Genomic DNA, 19,358 nt, shown 5'->3' on the forward strand with positions numbered 1-19,358 from the left:
CACCACCAGTCCTGTCCTGTCCTGTCTGTCTTTTCGCTCCCATAATGTCTGTTGATGTCCATTGACAGCTGTTCTCTGTTAAGTGGCAGATTTTTTGTTTGTTTGTTTTTTGTCTGTTTAGGTATTTTTGTTTCTTGTGTTTAGGTTGACAGGTGGTACACTGCAGCCCATCAGTCTAAAGCAATATGAATCAATGACATTAAACAACGTTACTTAACACTGACCGTCCAGTGATCATTCAAAGTTGTGTTTGTTGTTGTTGTGTTTTGTCACACAAACAGACATTTGTGGATGACTGAATGGAAGTTAAATGAAAGCCAACAAAATGCATCAGTACATTGATTCAAAGGAATTGTCATGGCTAGCAATGATTATACCACTAATAGTTTTACAGGTACAATTACTCAAGACGTACTCAAAGTCGAGGCAAAGATTGAATTTTTCTTCACCACTAATGATGCCATGCAATCTCCCATACTTCACCCAAAGCCAAACAGTCGATGTGCGGTCACAGGATTGTGGGACACTCGTATTCACAAACACCTTTCACACACGTTGCACACCACTTGAGGGTCACCCGTCCTGCTTTAGCACACTACAGATCCCTGAGTTTGTAGGTGACCAATCGGTCACATCTTTCTGCAGACAGCCTCCTAAGTGTGAGGCTATGCTAATGCAGTAACACCTGATGTTATGTTGCCACTACACATCTTTACCAGGGTCGGGGTTAATTGTTGGGGGCAAGTAACTAGCATTAGCTATAAACATTTGAAATCAAAACCGTTCAGTAACTTTTGGACCTAACCTAGTTTTCGGAAGCATTGTCAAACCGAGCTCAGACTTGACAGGTTCAAATATATTAGCTGGTTTCTTTTAGCATTGGCATTAATTTCCTGAAACTGGCTGCTGAATGTTGTAGGCGGGGAACACGGCAGCGGTTTAGGAAACCAGCCAACTTGTTGCGTTGCCATGTTGCTGTGTGCGTTTGCTGCGTACGCTCAGAAGGAGTCTGACTGGGTTAGCTTCACTGATAGCTCTGCTTTCTGTTTCCGCCACACAACGAGCTAACATGCAGCCTAGTTTAAGGTAATTCATACGCGCGTGTGTTTACGATGAAGTGCTTGTGTGTGTGCCGCAGCAGCGCTCTTAGATTTTAGCAGTGATGGTGTTAAGTGTGATCAGTGTGTCTGTATTGTCACCATGTGGTCAAAAAAACTGTAAGCTGAGCTTAGAGCAAATCAAACCGTCTCCTCCGCTTTCTTACAGCCTCTGAGAGGCTGTTAACATTGGTCAGGCTAATTGGTTTTTTTTTTGTGTGTGTCGTCTAAACCTTAACAGAACAAAGTTCGTGTTCGGCAAAGCGGCTCCCACATCCCCTCGCCTCCTCTGAGCCCTAAAGCAGAAGGAGACGGAGTGGGAGGAGCCGGAGGAGGAGCGGAGGCAGCAGGAGAAACGGGGATCAACGAGCAGCAGCAGCAGGCCATGCAGCAGGAGGAGCGGATCCTCACGGAGCAGATTGAGAGTCTGCAGAAAGAGAAGTACGGCGACATGCCAGATGTAGCCTGAGGGAGGCTCCGGTGCGAGGAGCCATGAAGCCAATTCTTTGCTGCGTTTCTGTGCTCCCAGGGAGGAGCTGACGTACGAGATGTTGGTGTTGGAACCACGCGCGTCCGACGACGAAACGCCTGAATCGGAGGCCTCCATCGGCACAGCAGACAGCTCTGAAAACATCACCATGGAGATGGAAGGAGCCACATCTGACCCCTCTGGTGAGTTACTTTGTGTGTTAAACACTGATACAGACTTTAGAATAGGTTTTAGGGGGCAATAACCGAGGCTGCAATTTCTTACGGGGCATATATTTGAATTACATTTGTTTCCAATGAATGCATGTTTTGATGTCATTGTATAAACTATAAGAGTTATTGGCCTATTGCAGGCAAGTTATACTAAGATTTTGGGATTTCTCTGAATATAAAAACTTAGGAACATTCTGGCCAAGGGACGTATTAAAGCTACCATCATCAGTTGTTCATACCTACTTTAAGTAAAGTACTATCTATTGATGTGCTGTAATTTGCATTAGCAAAATAATTTTTTTTCAGTTCACAGGGCACCAAAACGGTTTTGATTTAGGCTACAGAAACATGAAAGAAGATCGAGACTCAGAGCTGAACTCTGAGGAGAATACGTCAATGGAAAGAACTGTAAATGGTAAATGGACTGAACCTCTGCAGAGCGTTTTCCAGTCGTTTTGGCCACTAAAAATGCTTTTTAGACTGGAGTCACATTCAATCAATGATTGGTATTATACTGGTCAGATCATCTTCTGTTGGCGTCACTGACTGGTTTAGGTCTCATCTCTCGCTCCTCTCAACAAAATCTCCATTTCTCTCATCACTGGTGTCCCACAAGGTTCCTTTCTGTTCATCACATTCTACCTTTTCCTCTACCTCCCATGCCCTCAGGCATGTCCCTTTCTTACCGTGGGACAAAAATCCACGTTTTTGGATTTGCTGGGGTAGATTGAAGGTTAAAGACAATAGAACACGACCAATGGACGTACGTCATTGTTTGGCCCAGGTCTATGCTTCTTTTATCAATTCCTCTACTCTGTCCTCGTCAGATCGCGGGACGTATCGATCGAGGAAGTCCGAAGTGAAGACCAGACGGACTCTGCGTCGTCAGCCGGACTCTCAGGACTCAGTGGACTCCAGCTCTACTGTCTCCTCCTCCTACCAGCCCTCTTCTTCCCTCTCCTCCATAGCCTCCGGTTCCCCGTCCCCCCACTACCGCTTCCGTTCGTCCTCCTCCGGGCCCCTGCTCACCTCCTGCAGCCTGGGGGCTCCGTTGGCGGAACCGGAGGACGGCCAAAGGACCGGAAAGACTCGCCTCAGGCTCAGGCTGAGCCGTAGCTCGCCACGCGACTCCTCGGGAAGCCATCAGAGGGAGTCGGACTTCGGGCCGGGCCCACAGCAGCTGGTTCTGTACAGCAATAACGAGTTTATGGTGTGATGACAAAGTGGGTGACAAAGACTAGCTGCTGCCGGTTTCTGAAGGGAATTATGGGAAGGTTGCAGATCAGTTCGGAGGCCCTCCTCTTTGCCCAAACCCCGTCACCCTTTGACCCAGTCGAAGTTGAGCAAATCGGGGAAGCAACGAGGAGGGACACTGCAGCATACGGTCAAGAGAAGCAGATTTGATGATCTGTGCGGACCAATATGAAGTTAGGTCATCTCAGTACTTTAAGACCCCTGCAGGTGTATCAGGGGTCACTTAAAGGAACAATGAGAGGGGGAAGAAAGATACAGTTGGGGGTGGCGGTGTTACTTTAAAAAAAATTCCTGCAAAGCCAAATCTCACAACGCCCCATCTTTACTTTACAGCATGTGGGCAGGTGGGTAAAGCCACCGAGAAGAAATGTAGCCATACTGACTGAACTGGTGGAACCAGCGCCAAGCTAAGTGTGCTTTTCATCACGTTTACACAGGACACACCAGCCAAGAGGCTGCACGCTTCTCCTCCTCTCCTGTCCTTACATCCCTTAGAACAGACTGTCAGAACTGTATTATTATTACTATTATTATTATTATTATGTTACAGAGGACGTAAATGTACATAGAGAGAGAGAGTCCAGAGCTGCTCCTGGTTGTTCCTGATCTGTGTCCTTTTTTTGATTTTGTTTTTTCTTTCCTAGTAAAGTGAAGTGTTAGAGATTCAGGTTCCACTTTCGATTCCTCTGGCGTTGCGGCCATTTTTCCGGAGCCAGTTTGGGAGAGAGGAGACCCTGGCCGGCCGGCAGGAAGTGTGTGTGTTTCTGAACTTGCTTTTTTTGTTTTCAGTACAGGTTTAATTTGGAAACATCAGTGTTACTGCGTCAGAACTTGAATTTTTTTTCTTTTTTTTTTAAATGTACGATATTGCTGTGTCATAGGTGTTTATTGATATCAAAGATGTCATGTTTTGTTAATATTGGTTTTGTTATGATGAAAGCCATTGTTTCTCTCTCTCTCTCTTTCTTCTTCCTCTGTGCATATGTAGCTTCTCCTACCCCTCATTTCACACACAAGGATTTCTCTCGGAAACGGTGAAACCCGTTTCCGGTCACACTAACTAACCCGGGGTGGGGGGAGCGTCTATCGCCTCGCGCTTACCGACTCACTTTAACCGTCCATTATCTCCTCTGAGCCACTCAAACTGCTCCGCTCCTTCCCGTCAGAACCGTAGCTCTTCTCCGAACTTCTTCTCTCCGGGTTCTCGCTGTGAAACGTAGCATTTAATCTGCCTGCTAACCAAAACAAGTAGCGACTAAGCCCACCACAGTCCAACGTGCGCGCGCGCGCGCCCTTCCTCACCTGCTGCGTCCATACCATGACGTCATCACGCTGACTCCCTCGGTGTGAATCAACTGACGGGTCTCGGCGGTGTGTGCGGTGCGCTGCGGAAGCCTTCGCGCCCCTGGAAGCGTTTTCCGTCTCGGGTTTGGTTTGCGGAACCGAACGTAACAATCCATCCATGAAGGGGCGCGAGTGCTTCAGCAAGGCACTGTAATTGTTTCTTTAAAAAAAAAAAAATTTTTATAAAATACATTAAGCTGTAAGGATTAAAAGTGAATCTGCTTCTGGAAGTGAGCTGAAAGAACAAAACCGCTCCTCGCTCAGTTATCTTCACAGTAATATTTGTGTCGTGTTCCCATATGACATTCTGGAAAAAAAAAACTAAATAAAAAAACAAAAAAAAACGATTTAAAAAAGGAAAAAGTGAATGTAACTGTCACTGGAAGGCATGCCTCGCTTTCAGTCGTTGTTTTGTTCCTCTTTTTATACACAGTGTATGTACTATTTATGATCATGGCATTGCAATGTACATTAGTTGGAAAAGAATCTGTTATAAATAGGATATATTATCCTTTCATTACCAGTTATTAATCATGGCAACATTTTTCTGTTTTTTTTTTGTTTTTGTTTTTGTTTTTTTACCCTCTCTATTTGTTTCTTTTTGCGCAGGGATGGTGAAAAAAAGAAGTGTTGCAAAAAAAAAAAGTGGACATGGTTAAGTATATATAAGGTGCAATTTGTGTTTTCTTTTTTAAAATGATTTAAACATCTTTATTGTTGTAAGGAAAAAAACTTTACAGGGGGAAATTTCATCTGCTTATTAAAAAAAAGGCACTAAAAAAAAGAAATTGCAGCCAACCATAAGTGAGTGGTGTGATTTCTTGACGCAGCCGGTTGCATTAGTCGGTACTTGCTGCTAATGGAGTCTATTGTTAGAGCAGACACTGCAGTTAAAAACTCCTTCATTACTTAGAGTCGATTCAAAGGTCAGCGTCTTCCAGCTCGATCGCCGCTTATTCATTGACCTCTTAACTAATACCTGCAAGCACATCTAATCGCATACTTTGAGTGTCCTTATCAGACAGAGATGTATTGATTTGAGCGTGTACATGCTCACATATTCATGACGTCCTTTGATAAAACAAATTTATCTTCGGTGTAATTCCAGTGCCGAAAAATTAATTTCATACCAGGTGAGTCTCTCTCACCTGAGAATGTGAACCTGCACTGGGCTGATTCTGCCTTCAGATAATTTTAACAATGTAGAAGATTCACAACTTAGAACTTAAAACAAATACATTGCTGAATGAGTTCTGACATTGTGAACATCTTCAGCATGGTAGAGAGGACCTTCTTCTTTCCATGCTAGTTTTGCAACCTCTCAATCTTGTTTCTTACTGCCTTGCATAGGACCAAGATCTGATGAAATCCCAGTTGATTCGAGAGAAGTGGCCTTGCCTCGTTCCCCCTAGACGATTTTAAAGCCATTCATATTTTGAGATGTTGCCAAAACGACTCACATGGTGGGATTGTTAGGTGGCAGCTTTTGATTGTCATCTGAACTTTCTAGGGAAATGAGCTCGAGTTTGATTTAAGTGGATTAAACGAAGCTGGAGTGAATGTACAACTATCAGCTTGACACTTCCGGTCTGTGGTTATACCTGAAGAAGCTTTTTCGATGTGAGGTAGAGCATCTCCAAGACACAGTGGCATTATATTTTAGCTCTTAGGATTCCTGCAGCAAGCTTCTTACAATAGTTTTCCAGAATTTTGACCCATTCTTCAGATCTGCTGAAACTGAACTGGGTTGGTACGCCACCTTGTTCTTTTTCTATAGCATTAGGATCACTAGTTTGTGACGACCACTCAAAAACTTTCACTTCATCATTTTATAGTCAATTTTGTGAAGTGCACCAATCCCTCCATTTTTCTCCAGATATAATAATGCTTATTTTTGCAAAACGCTTCAGTTTTAGTTTGAATGAAACCATAACACACATGTAAAAAAAGTGTAGATCTTTTTCTAAGTGCATTTGCAATTCATGTCTGCATCGGACTTGATATACTGGGGATGATGGCAGTTCCAGGATCTCCACGAAAACGTTTGTGGAGATCCACAGCCTTTGTGCTGGGGGGTCATTGGCACATTTTGGATCAATCACATTCATCTCTGGGTGACAGAACTCATCTCTTTCCAATGCGGGTCGAAGTGTGGACATTGCCATGCTGTTTTCATTTAAATGTTGGAACTGATGAAAGCAGCATCTTCATGTATTTGTGAATTTCACCCCGGGACGCACAATGTCGGTGGAAGTTCACAGTTCCAATCCTGATGTTTTGGCTGATTTCTTTGGATTTTTCCATGATGAAAAACTGTCTGAAACACATCCACATGCGAGTTTCCATGCCACACAAATTTAGTGACACATTTATATAGACTTGACAGTGTCATCCCAGATTGTTTCACTTCACAGTAAACGGGATTTGGAGAAAGTATTCTGGCATTTGGCTTCTTATGCAATTCCGCTCAATTCTCATCTCCCTTTGGATCTCCACCTGGGATTTATCCAAATGAGCTGATTATCTCCAGCTGAATTTCAACCGGGCCGATCAATGAATGAACAGAAGTTACGAACGACGATGTTGACTTTTTTTGTGCTGTTTTAGAATTATTGTCTGCCTCTATTTGGTTGTAGTTTGGCAATTGCAGTGTAGAAAGTGAACAAAAGTATTAAGGTGGTTTGCTTTCCACACTTCCAAATATTGACGAAGCATAAGGAACGTATAAGACGTTTAATTGCTGGCAAACATGTTGTGGCCCTGCTCCACTCATGGTTTTTACGGCGCTCACAATTTCCAGTAAGCTGGCATATTTCTCCTTCTCTGTAATTGTTCTTTTTAAGAAGAAACTACAACATGTTGTTTTAGTGTGTGGACTCTTGACTATTGAGAAAAGTTTTACTTACTGGAAGCATGGACTGCGTTGACATTTTAAATTTTACCCAGTGGCTAATGTTTCATAGTGACATATGTAATGTGCCAGTTCGATGCAATGACGCTGACAGGAAATTGCGCAGAATTCCCTTTGACGCATGGAATAGAGCATTGTCCTGCTTACATGTCATGGTCTGCCTGGACATTCTTGTAAGACCCAGAGGTTTTCTCTGCCACTGCTTGACGAAAGTGTATCTTTATTAACGACCACAAGCTCACCTGTACAGTTCTCACCTCATTAGTCCATAAAACCTCTGAAAATTCTCTCCTCAGATATTCGTTAGCTCAGTCCTGATGTACTCTGACGCTACATCACACATACAGGTCAGCTGATATACTCAATCCAAAAATTATTGCACAAAAATAACACTAGAACAATACTGTGTATATAAAAACATAAAATGAGAAAACAAATGGTGTGAAACTGTCACCTGGAGGGGAGAACCACATGAAACATGTCCTTCACCTTCCACATGGTGGTGCTGTTAGACTACATTTAAACAGGCTGCTTTAATAAACTAAATAGGTTTGTCTTTTCACCCTACAAAGATTACACTCAGTTGAAAAGTGGATAAACAGCAAATGCAATGCATGCTGTGAACAAATAATAGTAAAATGTTTTCGCTGTTTGAGGGCAGAGATTTGAGGAACACAATGATTCTCAATCAAAAGTGAAACAAACTGCTCCAGACACACAGCAAATGAGCCAGGAATACAAAATCGACTCTCACTTTATTGTCTCAGAGCAAAAGGAATGAAGAAAGAGTAGTTTGGAAGGAAATTACAGATAGCATGAATTTCTCATGCAACTTTTGTCTGCGCTTCAACACACGTGTTGCAGATTTGAACAGACCAATGAGCACCAAATTTCCCCTCTTTGTGCAGCACAGCAGTGTGGCCTGCTTGTGCCTTTTAAAGAGAATAAAAGCAGCTGGGACTCTTTTCTTTGTGGCCCTTCAGCAGCAGCTCCAAGGTGACTGGTCGCTCAGAACAACAAGAAAATAACCTGTTGCATATAAACCAAAGCACAGCAAAAATGACTTAACTAAAATTGTGTGGTGCAAGTAGTTTGCTAAAGTGTTAGGCTAATAAAAATGGAGGACAGAGCAAAGATTATGTTCAGGTGCATCAGGAATTGACGCTTAAAAAAAAAGAAAAACACAAAAATATTTCCCACACCAAGAAGGATGCACAAACATCAAACAGGACTTTCTGTCTGATGCAGATTTATGGTTTTGAATTTTCACTTTGCGATCAATAGGAAGTGATGCCTGAACTCTGGCAGTGGTTGATTTTCTAACTGCACTTCTGATTATGTGTCAGGAAATGTATGTGGGTGTTAACTGAACCGAAATACTCCGAACCGTGCAGCAAGAGTCCATGTTAAGGTGATAAAAGTTAAGCTGACCTACTCTGGACTTACCATTTACGTTTTAGGGCATTTAAAAAGCATCACCTTACTGTTAATGCAGCGTGCAGCTGCTGCCGAGTTACACAGACGCAGGCAAGAAATAAAAGAAAATATTGTTGGGGTCATGGCCACACTTCAGGAAGTTTCACCTATACTAACGTTTAAATAAAAAATTCGGTTTTGTTGGTCTTTTTTAAGTACAATGCTGCCACCTAGAGGAAACAACTGGAAAATAAGCTAATCAAACAGACGGCTTCCACAGAAAACATCAAATCTGAAAATAGTTTTCATGATGTCAGTATTTAATCAAAAAGAAAATCCTAGAATCCATGATACACACAAAGTATGTAAGACCCTACATGCTTTGTTTTATTTTTTTACTCTATGGTGCATAAGAGATATACGACGCATATAAAATATTTTCATTTTCTTTTACAAGACAAGCAGAAGACAAATTTCTATATAAAATCCCTGTGTGATTTCTATGATTTAAGAGATTTTAGGAATGTACAGAAAGTTAAGTTATAATGGTTCGTAGAAATAGACTGAGCCGCAGGACTAAATAAATTAAACAGGTCTCATTCTTTTCTATTCTCTGATTACAAAATAATAATAATAATTTAACCCTCATGTCATTTCATTGTGTATAAATATTTCCATTGATTTAGAGGAGCATGAGGACATAAAAGAAGCCACATTTATTCTCACTCAGAACCATTTTGTTTCTGTTGATATATCGGTTGGTTATTAGACTTTTCCTTTAGTAAAAGTACTTTTCATTTACTTTAAAAGTATTTGCCACAACCTTGGACTCATCAGGTCTCCACACCTTATACAGCTCCTGCAGCATCTTGGCGTCCTCCTCTGCATTGTGAGCATCGTAGGACTTCCCCAGAAAGTTACTGACTAAAGACACCTGTGAATAGCCCCTGATGTTCGGGAAGAGTCTCTTGCTGAGCAGGAAGGTGTCCAGGAAGCCCGACACCACCTCCTGGAACTGAGGGAACAGGTGGTGTTTCTTCATCACTCTGGTGAGCACGGGCGCGTCGAAACGCATCACACTGTGGGCCGCCAGCACTACGGGGTCTCGGAAAGAGCGCAGGAAGTCGATGAAGGAGGTCAGAAGGTCAACGATTGGGACGGTTTCCACGAGAGACCCGCGGCGGAACAGGCGGCCGGAACGCACTCTGAAGCCTGTGACCTCTTTGGCGCTGTCAGTCATGTGTTGATGAGGGACAGCAAATTTATTGAAGACCTTCTCCTCACAGACAGCAGCCAGTTGGATGATGTCACATTGTGATGTATCTGAACAAAGGCAAGAATAAGAGTAGGTCAAAGTAAAAAACTTGCACACCTTGTTATCCCTAAACGAAATAGCAATGTTTTATTTTAGATATGCCGGTCAGATGAGTCCACTGTGTACGGGAAAAACTTTTACATCTGAATAAAGAACAACACCCTGTTCATAGTTTTCTTGGTAAAAAAAAAAAACAATAAAAAAATAAAAAATAAATTCTACTTCACATCCCTGAATGGTTTTAACAAGAACACCTTAGCAACATGCTAACTTCTGTCACGTTATTGCCATGACATGTGGGATTGTTCTGGTATTTGTTGCAGATAGCAACGTAAACTGGTATATTTACTGCATCATGTGGACTATTTAATAAAATATTCCAGTTTGCTGGAGATCTACATTTGAGAATTCATGATAATGTGCTTTGATTTGAAATAAAATGTTTGAGAAATGGGCTTTCAAGGGAGACTGAAAGAAAGAAAAAAACTAATGTGCAACAGGGACTTTCTGATGAACATCACATTATATTTGGTATGGACAAGAATGGTATTTTGTATCCATCCGATAGTATCCTGCACGAAATACTTTATGGTTCACACCAGAAAGTTTTTTTCCCCCTTAAATGTCATTTTAGGAGCTCCATAGTTCGTCACCATTGTTTACATCCTGCAGGTGCTAATGGCAACAACGCATTGAAGGAGCCGCTAGCTCACTGCAGATGAAACACCCGGAGGCGTTTTACGTGGTTGCCGGGGACTTTGACCACGTCAAACTGATGGACATTAACATTCACGGTGCATAAAGAGGTCTTCCTCGCCCCCATCTTTGCCTCTCCATCCTGCTTGCGCCAGCATATGATCCACCGATGAGACTGATAAGGCCAACAAAGAAGACCAGGGATGCAGCCCGTGTGCTCCAGGACTGTTTTCAGTGCACTGAGTGGCAGGTCAGTGACAACATACCAGAGTGGGATGTTGTCGATAACTGTATGAATCAGTTATTGGCGGACATCTTCAACACCTCAATGTCACTGTCATCTGTGCCCACCTGTTTAAAGACCGCCACTATCGTCCCTCTCCCCCAGAGCTCCACAGTGACGAGCCCGAAAGACTGTCGACCGATAGCCTTAACATCGGTAGTCATGAAGTTCTTCGACAAGCTCGTCATGAATCACATCAAGGACTCCATTGATGGCACTGTGGACCCCCATCAGTATGCCTACAGAAAGAACCGCTCCACTGCCATTTCGTCTGTGATCCATACAGCCCTCACCTGGGGAGCAGGAACTCCTACACCCGTCTCCTCTTCCTGGATTTCTCCTTAGCCTTCAACACCATCATCCCACAGACCCTGGTGCAAACGTTCCCCTCTCTTGGACTGAGTTCCACACTGGGGAACTGGATTCTGGTCTTCCTGACCAACAGACCTCTGACTGTCGGTATCAACAACAATGTCTCCTCCTTCATCACCGTCAGTGCTGGCTCGGGCTGCATGCTGAGCCTCCTCCTCTTCACTCTGCTGACGTATGACTGCTTGGCAAGACACCCCCGCTGCATTTGGTGAAGTTTGCTGACAACTCAGCAGTAGTGAGTCCAAATTTTGTACCACAATAAAAATCCTTGAATCCTTAATTCATTTGTTGAACTATTTATTTGGTTGGCAGTTGATTTACCAAGTTATTTATGCGCCTGTATCTATTCATATTTATGGCCGCATTGGTCCTCCATATAAAATGTGGCACAGCTACTTATCCTAACAGTGACAGTGCAAGTTCACACACTATCAGAGAGTGACATCACACTCACTGATAGTGTGGAAAAAGCATTAACTTTTATTGCACTGTAGTTCTCATGAGAAATCTGAAGTCGTAAAAATAAATATTGACTCTGGACTCCATTTTTTACATTTTGTATATAGTTTAGTTTTCACTCGAACAACGCGAAGCGCAAATCTCCAGAGACAATCCATGGGTCAAAGCAAACTGAACCCCCGGGGTTCCCAACATGGTCAGACAGGAGGCCATGGGAGAGTTGTGGTCTGATGCTGCGCGACTGCTGCACTGATTCAGGTCATGTGACGAAGGCAATGGGTAAGTGGCAAAGAAGGACTCTGAGGAACTCTTAAGGGGCCGGTAGTGCCAGAATGTATTGATAAAATCTTTTCACAAACTGTGAAAATATCAATCAGTTCTTGAAATTAAATAACAATGAACATCTTTTCAGTTCCTCCAGGATTTCATGATTCTTTTTAGAATTTTTTTGCAATAAAAATCAACGTGTTTGCGGTACTAATTTGGAGACTTATTCATGATGTTAAATGCGACTTTTTATTAGTCGCTGTATAGATTATGGACTACAATCTACAATCAATTAAGGCTGACGCAGCCGTTTAGTAAATGTGAGAAGGTTTTTGATCATTTTTGAGAAAAATCTGCAATAATCACCAAATTACTGTAAAAAATTGGGGGATTTGTTGATTTTGCATGAATTTCTGTGATTGTGCTCAAGAAACGGGATGGTCTGACTGATATGAGGCAAAAATCTGCTTCTGCTTTCAGCCTCTGTGTGTTTCATTGTATCCAATGTAAAAATAAACACGTAAATCTGGTGACACCCACTGAATTAGCCTAGATCTACGACTAGTCTGTTTGTGGAGGAATATTCTAGAAGCCATTTTAAGACGAACTTTAGACTCTGTATGTAAAGCTGGACACTTTGTTTACGATTAGCATATGTTGTTCACTTCCCCATGTACTTGCGTATGTGCAGTGCGAGTCACCACTATGTGGCATCAGGGCGAGTCACTGTATGAGGACAAAGTCTCTCTGCCCTGTATTGAACAGGATACAGGGTAGAGTTTGGTCTGCGAACTCTGTGAAGATTTTCCTGGTGGAAATCCGACTCCCAGGTTCACGAGACTCAAAGGACAAGCAATCAGTCTTTGTCGAATGTGGATTATCTTCTCATCACTCAACATTTACGTGCCAAACTGAAAGGATAAGTAGCATCTTTAATTATGTTGAAGTTACTCTTTTGCAGAGACATGTTGCCGTTCCACCCAGCTCTGACTAATAAGCCGAGCTTAAGTTCTCCAATCCTCTCTCTGGTGTAGACCCAGTGGGAGGGAAACAGAAACCTAGATGTTCCCTGATCTTCACCTTATCAGAGGTTCCACCCGATCGGCACGGACTCATAAAGCAATCGGCATTTTTACACAGCCTCACTGGAACATAATAAAGAGGCCTGGGCCTCTTCCCACCTGAGCTGGGAGCAAACATTTATACTTTGTCTTCAAGGAAAAGTGCTCTGGATTGCATGCGAGTTAGAAATTCAGGAGAAATCAATGGAATACAAAGTGAATGCCAAAGGAATGAGCAAGGAAAGGTTTTAAAAAGTCCCGTCTTGAAACTGGAGAAATGATCCATAATACCATAATACAGCACTGTAGTAAGACCAGAACGGAAAGGAAAAGAAAAAAAAACAAAACAAAACATTTTTAATAATAATAAATTAAAAACTGGAACTAAACTTTTATAGTGTATTCAGCTATTTTTGCTTTAATCTACGTATGAAAATATTAATAAAAAACGATAAATATATGGAACAAATAGGTTGGGGACACAAATTTACTGGGCATCAAAAACACTAATGATAAAAGTATATTTATACTCAATATGCAGGAGTTTAAAAATGTACATGACACTTTGTCTGTTTTTATTCCCATTTATACCAGCTAGCAAATAACTTTGTACATGTGCTTAAATTTAGTTAAATCCACATAAATCTAGTTTTCTTTAAATAAGCACATCATATTATTCTACAGTACATTTTTCTTTAAAAAAATAGTTTTAATATAATTTTATGATTCACACCAAACCAAAACCAATAATTTCATGACAAATCAGTAAATACAAATTTGTCACATATATTAATTTGCGATAAACATTTTAAAATATTACCTAATCCAGTGGCCTCCAGGTCAATGAAAACGATGATTTTGTCAGCCATCTGGAATAAAATCAATTAAACGTCATTTAAAGGAGCAGCGACTTTAAAAGCAGGTTGAACTTTCATCAGAGGAAGCTGCAGTCATGAGTGAATAAATCTCACCTCGCAGGTTTGTCTGGTTCCTCGTCAGCTGAGCAGCGAGTTGTGAGGAGCCTCGTTTATAGCAACTCGTTTGGAAACAAACCCGAGCTGCGCTTTCATTTTAGTGGAAGAGAAACACATCGAGCGTTTCTTCCTCCCCGCCTTCGTCACGCGAACGTCAGTCAGTCAAGTCAGCGGGTCCGACCCGGTTCCGCTCACCTGTCACAGCGGGTCGTGGGCGCGGAACAACAAAACACAGCTGACTTTGCGTGAAACCGGAAGTTTCGATGCTCTTCGCTCACTTTCATTTCGGCCGCGAGACCGGAAGGTGAGTCCCGGTTTGGAGAGCATGCGACGCAAATTCGATAGAATAAACACTATAATAATAAAAAAAAAACTATTTTAAACTATAAATAAATTATGTTTCTATATTGGAGGTCTTTTCTGCGGGGTTAATTTCATTGTAATTATTAACATGTTAGCTTCTTCATTTTGCTAACTAGTCCTAGTTTGGTGAATTTAAAAGTTCAGGTGAAGGTTGTTGGTTTAATCTGTTGTTTCCCTGTCTCGGACGGCAGAGGGCGCCAAAGCTGACGTGTTTCAGTGGGTTGTTGTTGTGATCAGCTGATCTCACCCGCGTCAGAGAGATTTACTTTGACTTGCTTTATGTTAGAAGAGATCCAACTTCTTGCCTTCTGTTTTTAAGAAAGACTTTATGCGCTAATTTTATACCACTTTTGTTACTTTTTTAATCAGTGGAGAATAAACCGGATGAGTGAAATATTTCATGTAATTCAGTAAGTACATTCAGAAATGCATTTCTTTATATGCTTTTACTGAATCCTGGCAGGTTTGTCTCATGAATTGATTTGAAAAAATAAAAAAAATAAAAAAAAAACAGAGCCAGGTGTGGCCTGTCAGCCAAAAACGTTTTGCCAAGTTTAACAATAATGTTTGCACCATCGAATGTAACGCTCCTTGTCATAATTACAGTGAACTTTTTCAAGAAGATGTTCTCTGAGCGGGTCGAGACCTGCTGAGAGTTGCATTTGAAACGTGATGAATTTTAATGGTGGAACTCGATGTCATGCTTTGATTGTTGATTCTAAGTTGCACGACTGTGTTTGTCATGATGCAAAGCACTGGAATGTTTTGCTGCTGAAATGTGCTTTACAAATACAATTTGATTGATTGCCATGTGACTGCAGACTGAGTCACACACACCCTGCATGACTCTCCACCAGGTGAGCCTCATTTTGTCAGTCAGCAGCTCCCTCTCAGGCTGATGAAACAAGACAGGTGGAATCTATACAAAGACACTAAATGGACATTGAGACGTTTTTAGTTTTGGGAGGAAAATAAACGTATTGTTCAATCGGTTTTTCATCTGAACAACATGTTACACCTGAACAACTGGTCAAATACAAAAACAACAATGAAATCTGAAGTCTGGTCCTTCCAAGTGTAGACAACACGCAGCCACTGAAACACTTTAGAACATGTTTATTTCACAAGTTAAGCAGAAGACAAATTTTCAGTGTACACATAAAATCCCTGTCTGGCTTCTGTGATTTGGTATAAATAAGAGATTTCAGGAATGAGTAGAAAGTTAAGTTTTAATGGTTCTTACAAATAGACTGAGCCGTACTTCTCAGAAACAACAAAGTGCACAGCCGCAGGACTAAAAAAATTAAACGGGTCTCATTCCTTTCTATTCTCCGATTACAAAAATTTTTAACCTCATTTCATTGTTTAATATTTCCATTGAATTAGAGGTGCATGAGGACATAAAAAGAAGCCACATTTATCCTCACTCAGAACCTGTCGTTTTCAGGGTACATAATTAGACTTTTTCCGTTCGTAAAAGTACATTTAATTTACGTTAAAAGTACTCTTGAAGACACTGTTGTGATCAGGTCTCCACACCTTATACAGCTCCTGCAGCATCTTGGCGTCTTCCTCTGCATTGTGAGCATCGTAGAACTTCCCCAGAAAGATCCTGACTAAAGACACCTGAGAATGGCCCCTGATGTTCGGGAAGAGTCTCTTGCTGAGCAGGAAGGTGTCCAGGAAGCCCGACACCACCTCCTGGAACTGATTGTGCAGGTCGTGTTTCATCAACACTCTGGTGAACACGGGCGCGTCGAAACTCATCACACTGTGGGCCGCAAGCACTACGGGGTCTCGGAAGGAGCGCAGGAAGTCGATGAAGGAGGTCAGAAGGTCAACGATTGGGACGGTTTCCACGGGAGACCCGCGGAGGAACAGGCGGCCGGAGCGCACTCTGAAGCCTGTGACCTCCGAGGCGCCCTCGTCAATGTTTTGTTGAGGGACAGTGAATCTATTGAAGACCCTCTCCTCACAGACAGCGGCCAGTTGGATGATGTCACACCGTGAAGTATCTGAACAAAGGCAAGAATAAGAGTAGCTTAAAATCCTCCAATGATGGCAGCAAGGAAAGTTTTATTCCATTTGAAGTTCCAGATCCTTTTGACATACAAATATGATCCGTAATATGGAATATATTGGAGTGGTTGGGATAGAGACCCACTGCTCAGAATTCAGTCAGCAACAAAAATACAAAAGGCTTATTTATGCTCAACATATTGCATTAATAAAAATAAAAAAAGTATATAAAAACATTTGTATCCATAAATGGCATTTAGTCTTCATTTTAATTTACCCATTTGCATTTGTGTTTAGTTTAATAAGAAAAAAAATCCAGTGTATAGTTTAAGTTAAATTATTGTATTATTTAAAACTGCTGTATGTGCTTTCATTGAACTGCTTGTACCAATTTATTCCACTTGCAGATCAGAAGCTGAATTAGGTAGCATTAGAAACATAAGAGAAAAACAGTTTATTAAACAAAAGCTGTTTAAAATAAGCACATTGTCATACTTTTTTCTTTGAAAAGTAGTTTTGATTTGTTTTTTTCAATCACAAACAAAAATCATAATTTAATAATAAAAAAATAAAATAATGACAAGAATTAGTCCTGAAAGACTGATTTACAATGTGAGTGTTGTGTGTAAACTGGGTGTGTGGGTCAGATTACCTAATCCGGTGGCCTCCAGGTCAAAGAAAACAATGATTTTTTCAGCCATCTGGAATCAAATAAATTAAAGTTTCATTTACAGAAACAGCTGCATTGAACAAAAATATAAAGGGCCGCATGCCAAATATTGTTGCCATATGCGGAGTTAGCAACTGTAAATGTTATATTTCTCTCGACTTGTGTACATCTTTAATCCAACCTGCTGTCAGTGAGTTTTTTTTTTTTACAAAGTGCAGGGTGGGGCATGTTGCTGATCAGACAAAATGAGCAACAACTGGACAATAAAACCCCACAATGTGACATTGCCCTCAAGGGCCGGTGTCCTGCAACTCCTGGATCTCCCTGGTCCAACACACTCGAATCCAACAGCTGAATCAGCTCCTAAGTGCAGTCAGGTTCTCTAGAGTCCTGCTAATGACCTCATTATTTGACTCAGGTGTGTTGAAGTGGAGACACATCTAGATGAGTTGTGCCCCCCTGACCTACAACAAGCCAAATGGGTGAAAATCAAATTCCTCAACCTGAACCCCCATCATGTTAAGAGGACAAATGACCACGATGTTAACACCGGCGACACGAAGATCACCAATTACCGAATGTACACTGCTCAAAAAAAAAATAAAGGGAACACTAAAATAACACATCCTAGATCTGAATGAATGAAATATTTTCATTGAATACTTTGTCTTGTTGTCTAGTCCATTTGCACAACAGCAGGTGAAATTGATTGTCAATCAGTGTTACTTTCTAAGTGGACAGTTTGATTTCACAGAAGTTTGATTTACTTGGAGTTATATTGGGTTGTTTGAGTGTTCCCTTTATTTTTTTTTTAGCAGTATATATTTTGAGTTTCTCTATATATTGCGGAACCCAAACGTTCATAGAACTCTCATATTCGACATGGGGCGCTTATACTTTTGTTCAGTGTACATTAAAAACAAGTTGAGAAAAAACAAAAGTTGAATCAGTGAACTTTAGGAGATGGACCTCCAGTCACTAGAACATGAAAGAATAAATCTCACCTCACAGGAATGTCTGGTTCTCCGTCAGCTGAGCAGAGAGTTGTGGAGCAGGCTGGAGCAGCTGGAAGGCCTCTGAGCTGGAGGGACACTGAGCTGCAACCTTTAACTGCACCAACACCTGAACACAATAATGAGGTCATTAAGGCTCAGGTGGTCTCCTCCACACAAGGAGCAGGTAATTAAGCCATTTCAGTCCAGTGTTTTGTCCCCGAGGCCCTGAAGGACCGGAGTTTGACCCCTGTGATTTATAGCAGCTCGTTTGGAAACAAACCCGAGCTGCGTTTTCATTTTAGTGGAAGAGAAACACATAGAGTGTTTCTTCCTCCCCGCCTTCGTCACGCGAACGTCAGTCAGTCAAGTCAGCGGGTCCGACCCGGTTCCGCTCACCTGTCACAGCTGGGCGTGGACGCGGAACAACAGAACACAGCTGACTTTATGTGAACCGGAAGTTTCGATGCTCTTCGCTCACTTTCATTTCGGCCGCGAGACCTGAAGGTGAGTCCCGGTTTGGAGAGCACGCGACGCAGATTCGGTAGAATAAACAATATAATAATAAAAAAAACTATTTTAAACTATAAATAAATTATATGTTTCTATATTGGAGGTCTTTTCTGCGGGGTTAATTTCATTGTAATTATTAACATGTTAGCTTCTTCATTTTGCTAACTAGTCCTAGTTTGGTGAATTTAAAAGTTCAGGTGAAGGTTGTTGGTTTAATCTGTTGTTTCCATGTCTCGGCCGGCAGAGGACGCCAAAGATGACGTGTTTCAGTGGGTTGTTGTGATCAGCTGATCTCAGCCGTGTCAGAGAAAATATTTACTTTGACTTGCTTTATTGTGTCAGAATGTAATTGCTAATTAATAGTCATATTTTTTTTTATTCATTTATTTTTCTAAATACTAAATAAATCAAATGAGTAAAATGATTTAATTTAGTAAGCACATTCAGAAGTATTCATTTACTATGCTTTCTTTTTTTTTTTCTTTTTTTTTCTTGGACCCTGACAGGTATTCGATCATATTACTTCTAAACACTGAACTGAATTAAAAGGAAAATATTACATAGAGCAACACAGAGTCAACTATAAACCTCAGTGTGGAAATTTAATGGCAGTCTGAAATACAATCAAAACCTGGAGGACATATTAAAAA

At 41.4% G+C, this 19,358-nt stretch overlaps 3 protein-coding genes across 10 annotated transcripts in view; 1 reads left to right on the forward strand and 2 right to left on the reverse strand.

The window, feature by feature from the left end:
• Positions 1–5,195, forward strand: part of LOC129367124 (unconventional myosin-IXAa-like) — a 121,329-nt gene extending 116,134 nt beyond the window's left edge. For all 7 annotated transcript variants that reach the window (XM_055041406.1, XM_055041432.1, XM_055041414.1 and 4 more), the window contains 3 exons: positions 1,339–1,538; positions 1,627–1,769; positions 2,627–5,195. In XM_055041406.1, the coding sequence (XP_054897381.1) occupies positions 1,339–1,538; positions 1,627–1,769; positions 2,627–3,015 (732 nt within the window). In that variant the 3' untranslated portion in view covers positions 3,016–5,195. The remainder of the gene's footprint in view (positions 1–1,338; positions 1,539–1,626; positions 1,770–2,626) is intronic.
• A 3,828-nt stretch (positions 5,196–9,023) lies between these two features.
• LOC129367179 (DNA polymerase III PolC-type-like) lies at positions 9,024–14,387 on the reverse strand. The gene is made up of 3 exons (XM_055041482.1): positions 14,149–14,387; positions 13,998–14,046; positions 9,024–10,047 (listed from the first exon to the last, which is right to left on the reverse strand). The coding sequence occupies exons 2-3, from the start codon at positions 14,044–14,046 to the stop codon at positions 9,503–9,505; spliced, it is 594 nt and encodes a 197-aa protein (XP_054897457.1). The 5' UTR covers positions 14,149–14,387; the 3' UTR covers positions 9,024–9,502.
• Positions 14,388–15,615: 1,228 nt separating this feature from the next.
• Positions 15,616–18,680, reverse strand: LOC129367165 (DNA polymerase III PolC-type-like). 2 transcript variants are annotated; one of them, XM_055041473.1, is made up of 4 exons: positions 18,595–18,680; positions 18,208–18,325; positions 17,186–17,234; positions 15,616–16,529 (listed from the first exon to the last, which is right to left on the reverse strand). In XM_055041473.1, exons 3-4 carry the CDS (start codon positions 17,232–17,234, stop codon positions 16,000–16,002), a joined length of 579 nt encoding a protein of 192 aa, XP_054897448.1. In that variant the 5' UTR covers positions 18,208–18,325; positions 18,595–18,680; the 3' UTR covers positions 15,616–15,999. The 2 variants fall into 2 exon arrangements, with proteins under 2 accessions (XP_054897448.1, XP_054897441.1); XM_055041466.1 differs by lacking the exon at positions 18,595–18,680 and having other exon boundaries at positions 18,213–18,494.
• Between the last annotated feature and the right edge of the window lie 678 nt (positions 18,681–19,358).

This window comes from Poeciliopsis prolifica, unplaced genomic scaffold (genome assembly GCF_027474105.1).
Source record: "Poeciliopsis prolifica strain line A6 unplaced genomic scaffold, Auburn_PproV2 SCAFFOLD001, whole genome shotgun sequence".
In the NCBI taxonomy this organism is placed as follows: domain Eukaryota; kingdom Metazoa; phylum Chordata; class Actinopteri; order Cyprinodontiformes; family Poeciliidae; genus Poeciliopsis; species Poeciliopsis prolifica.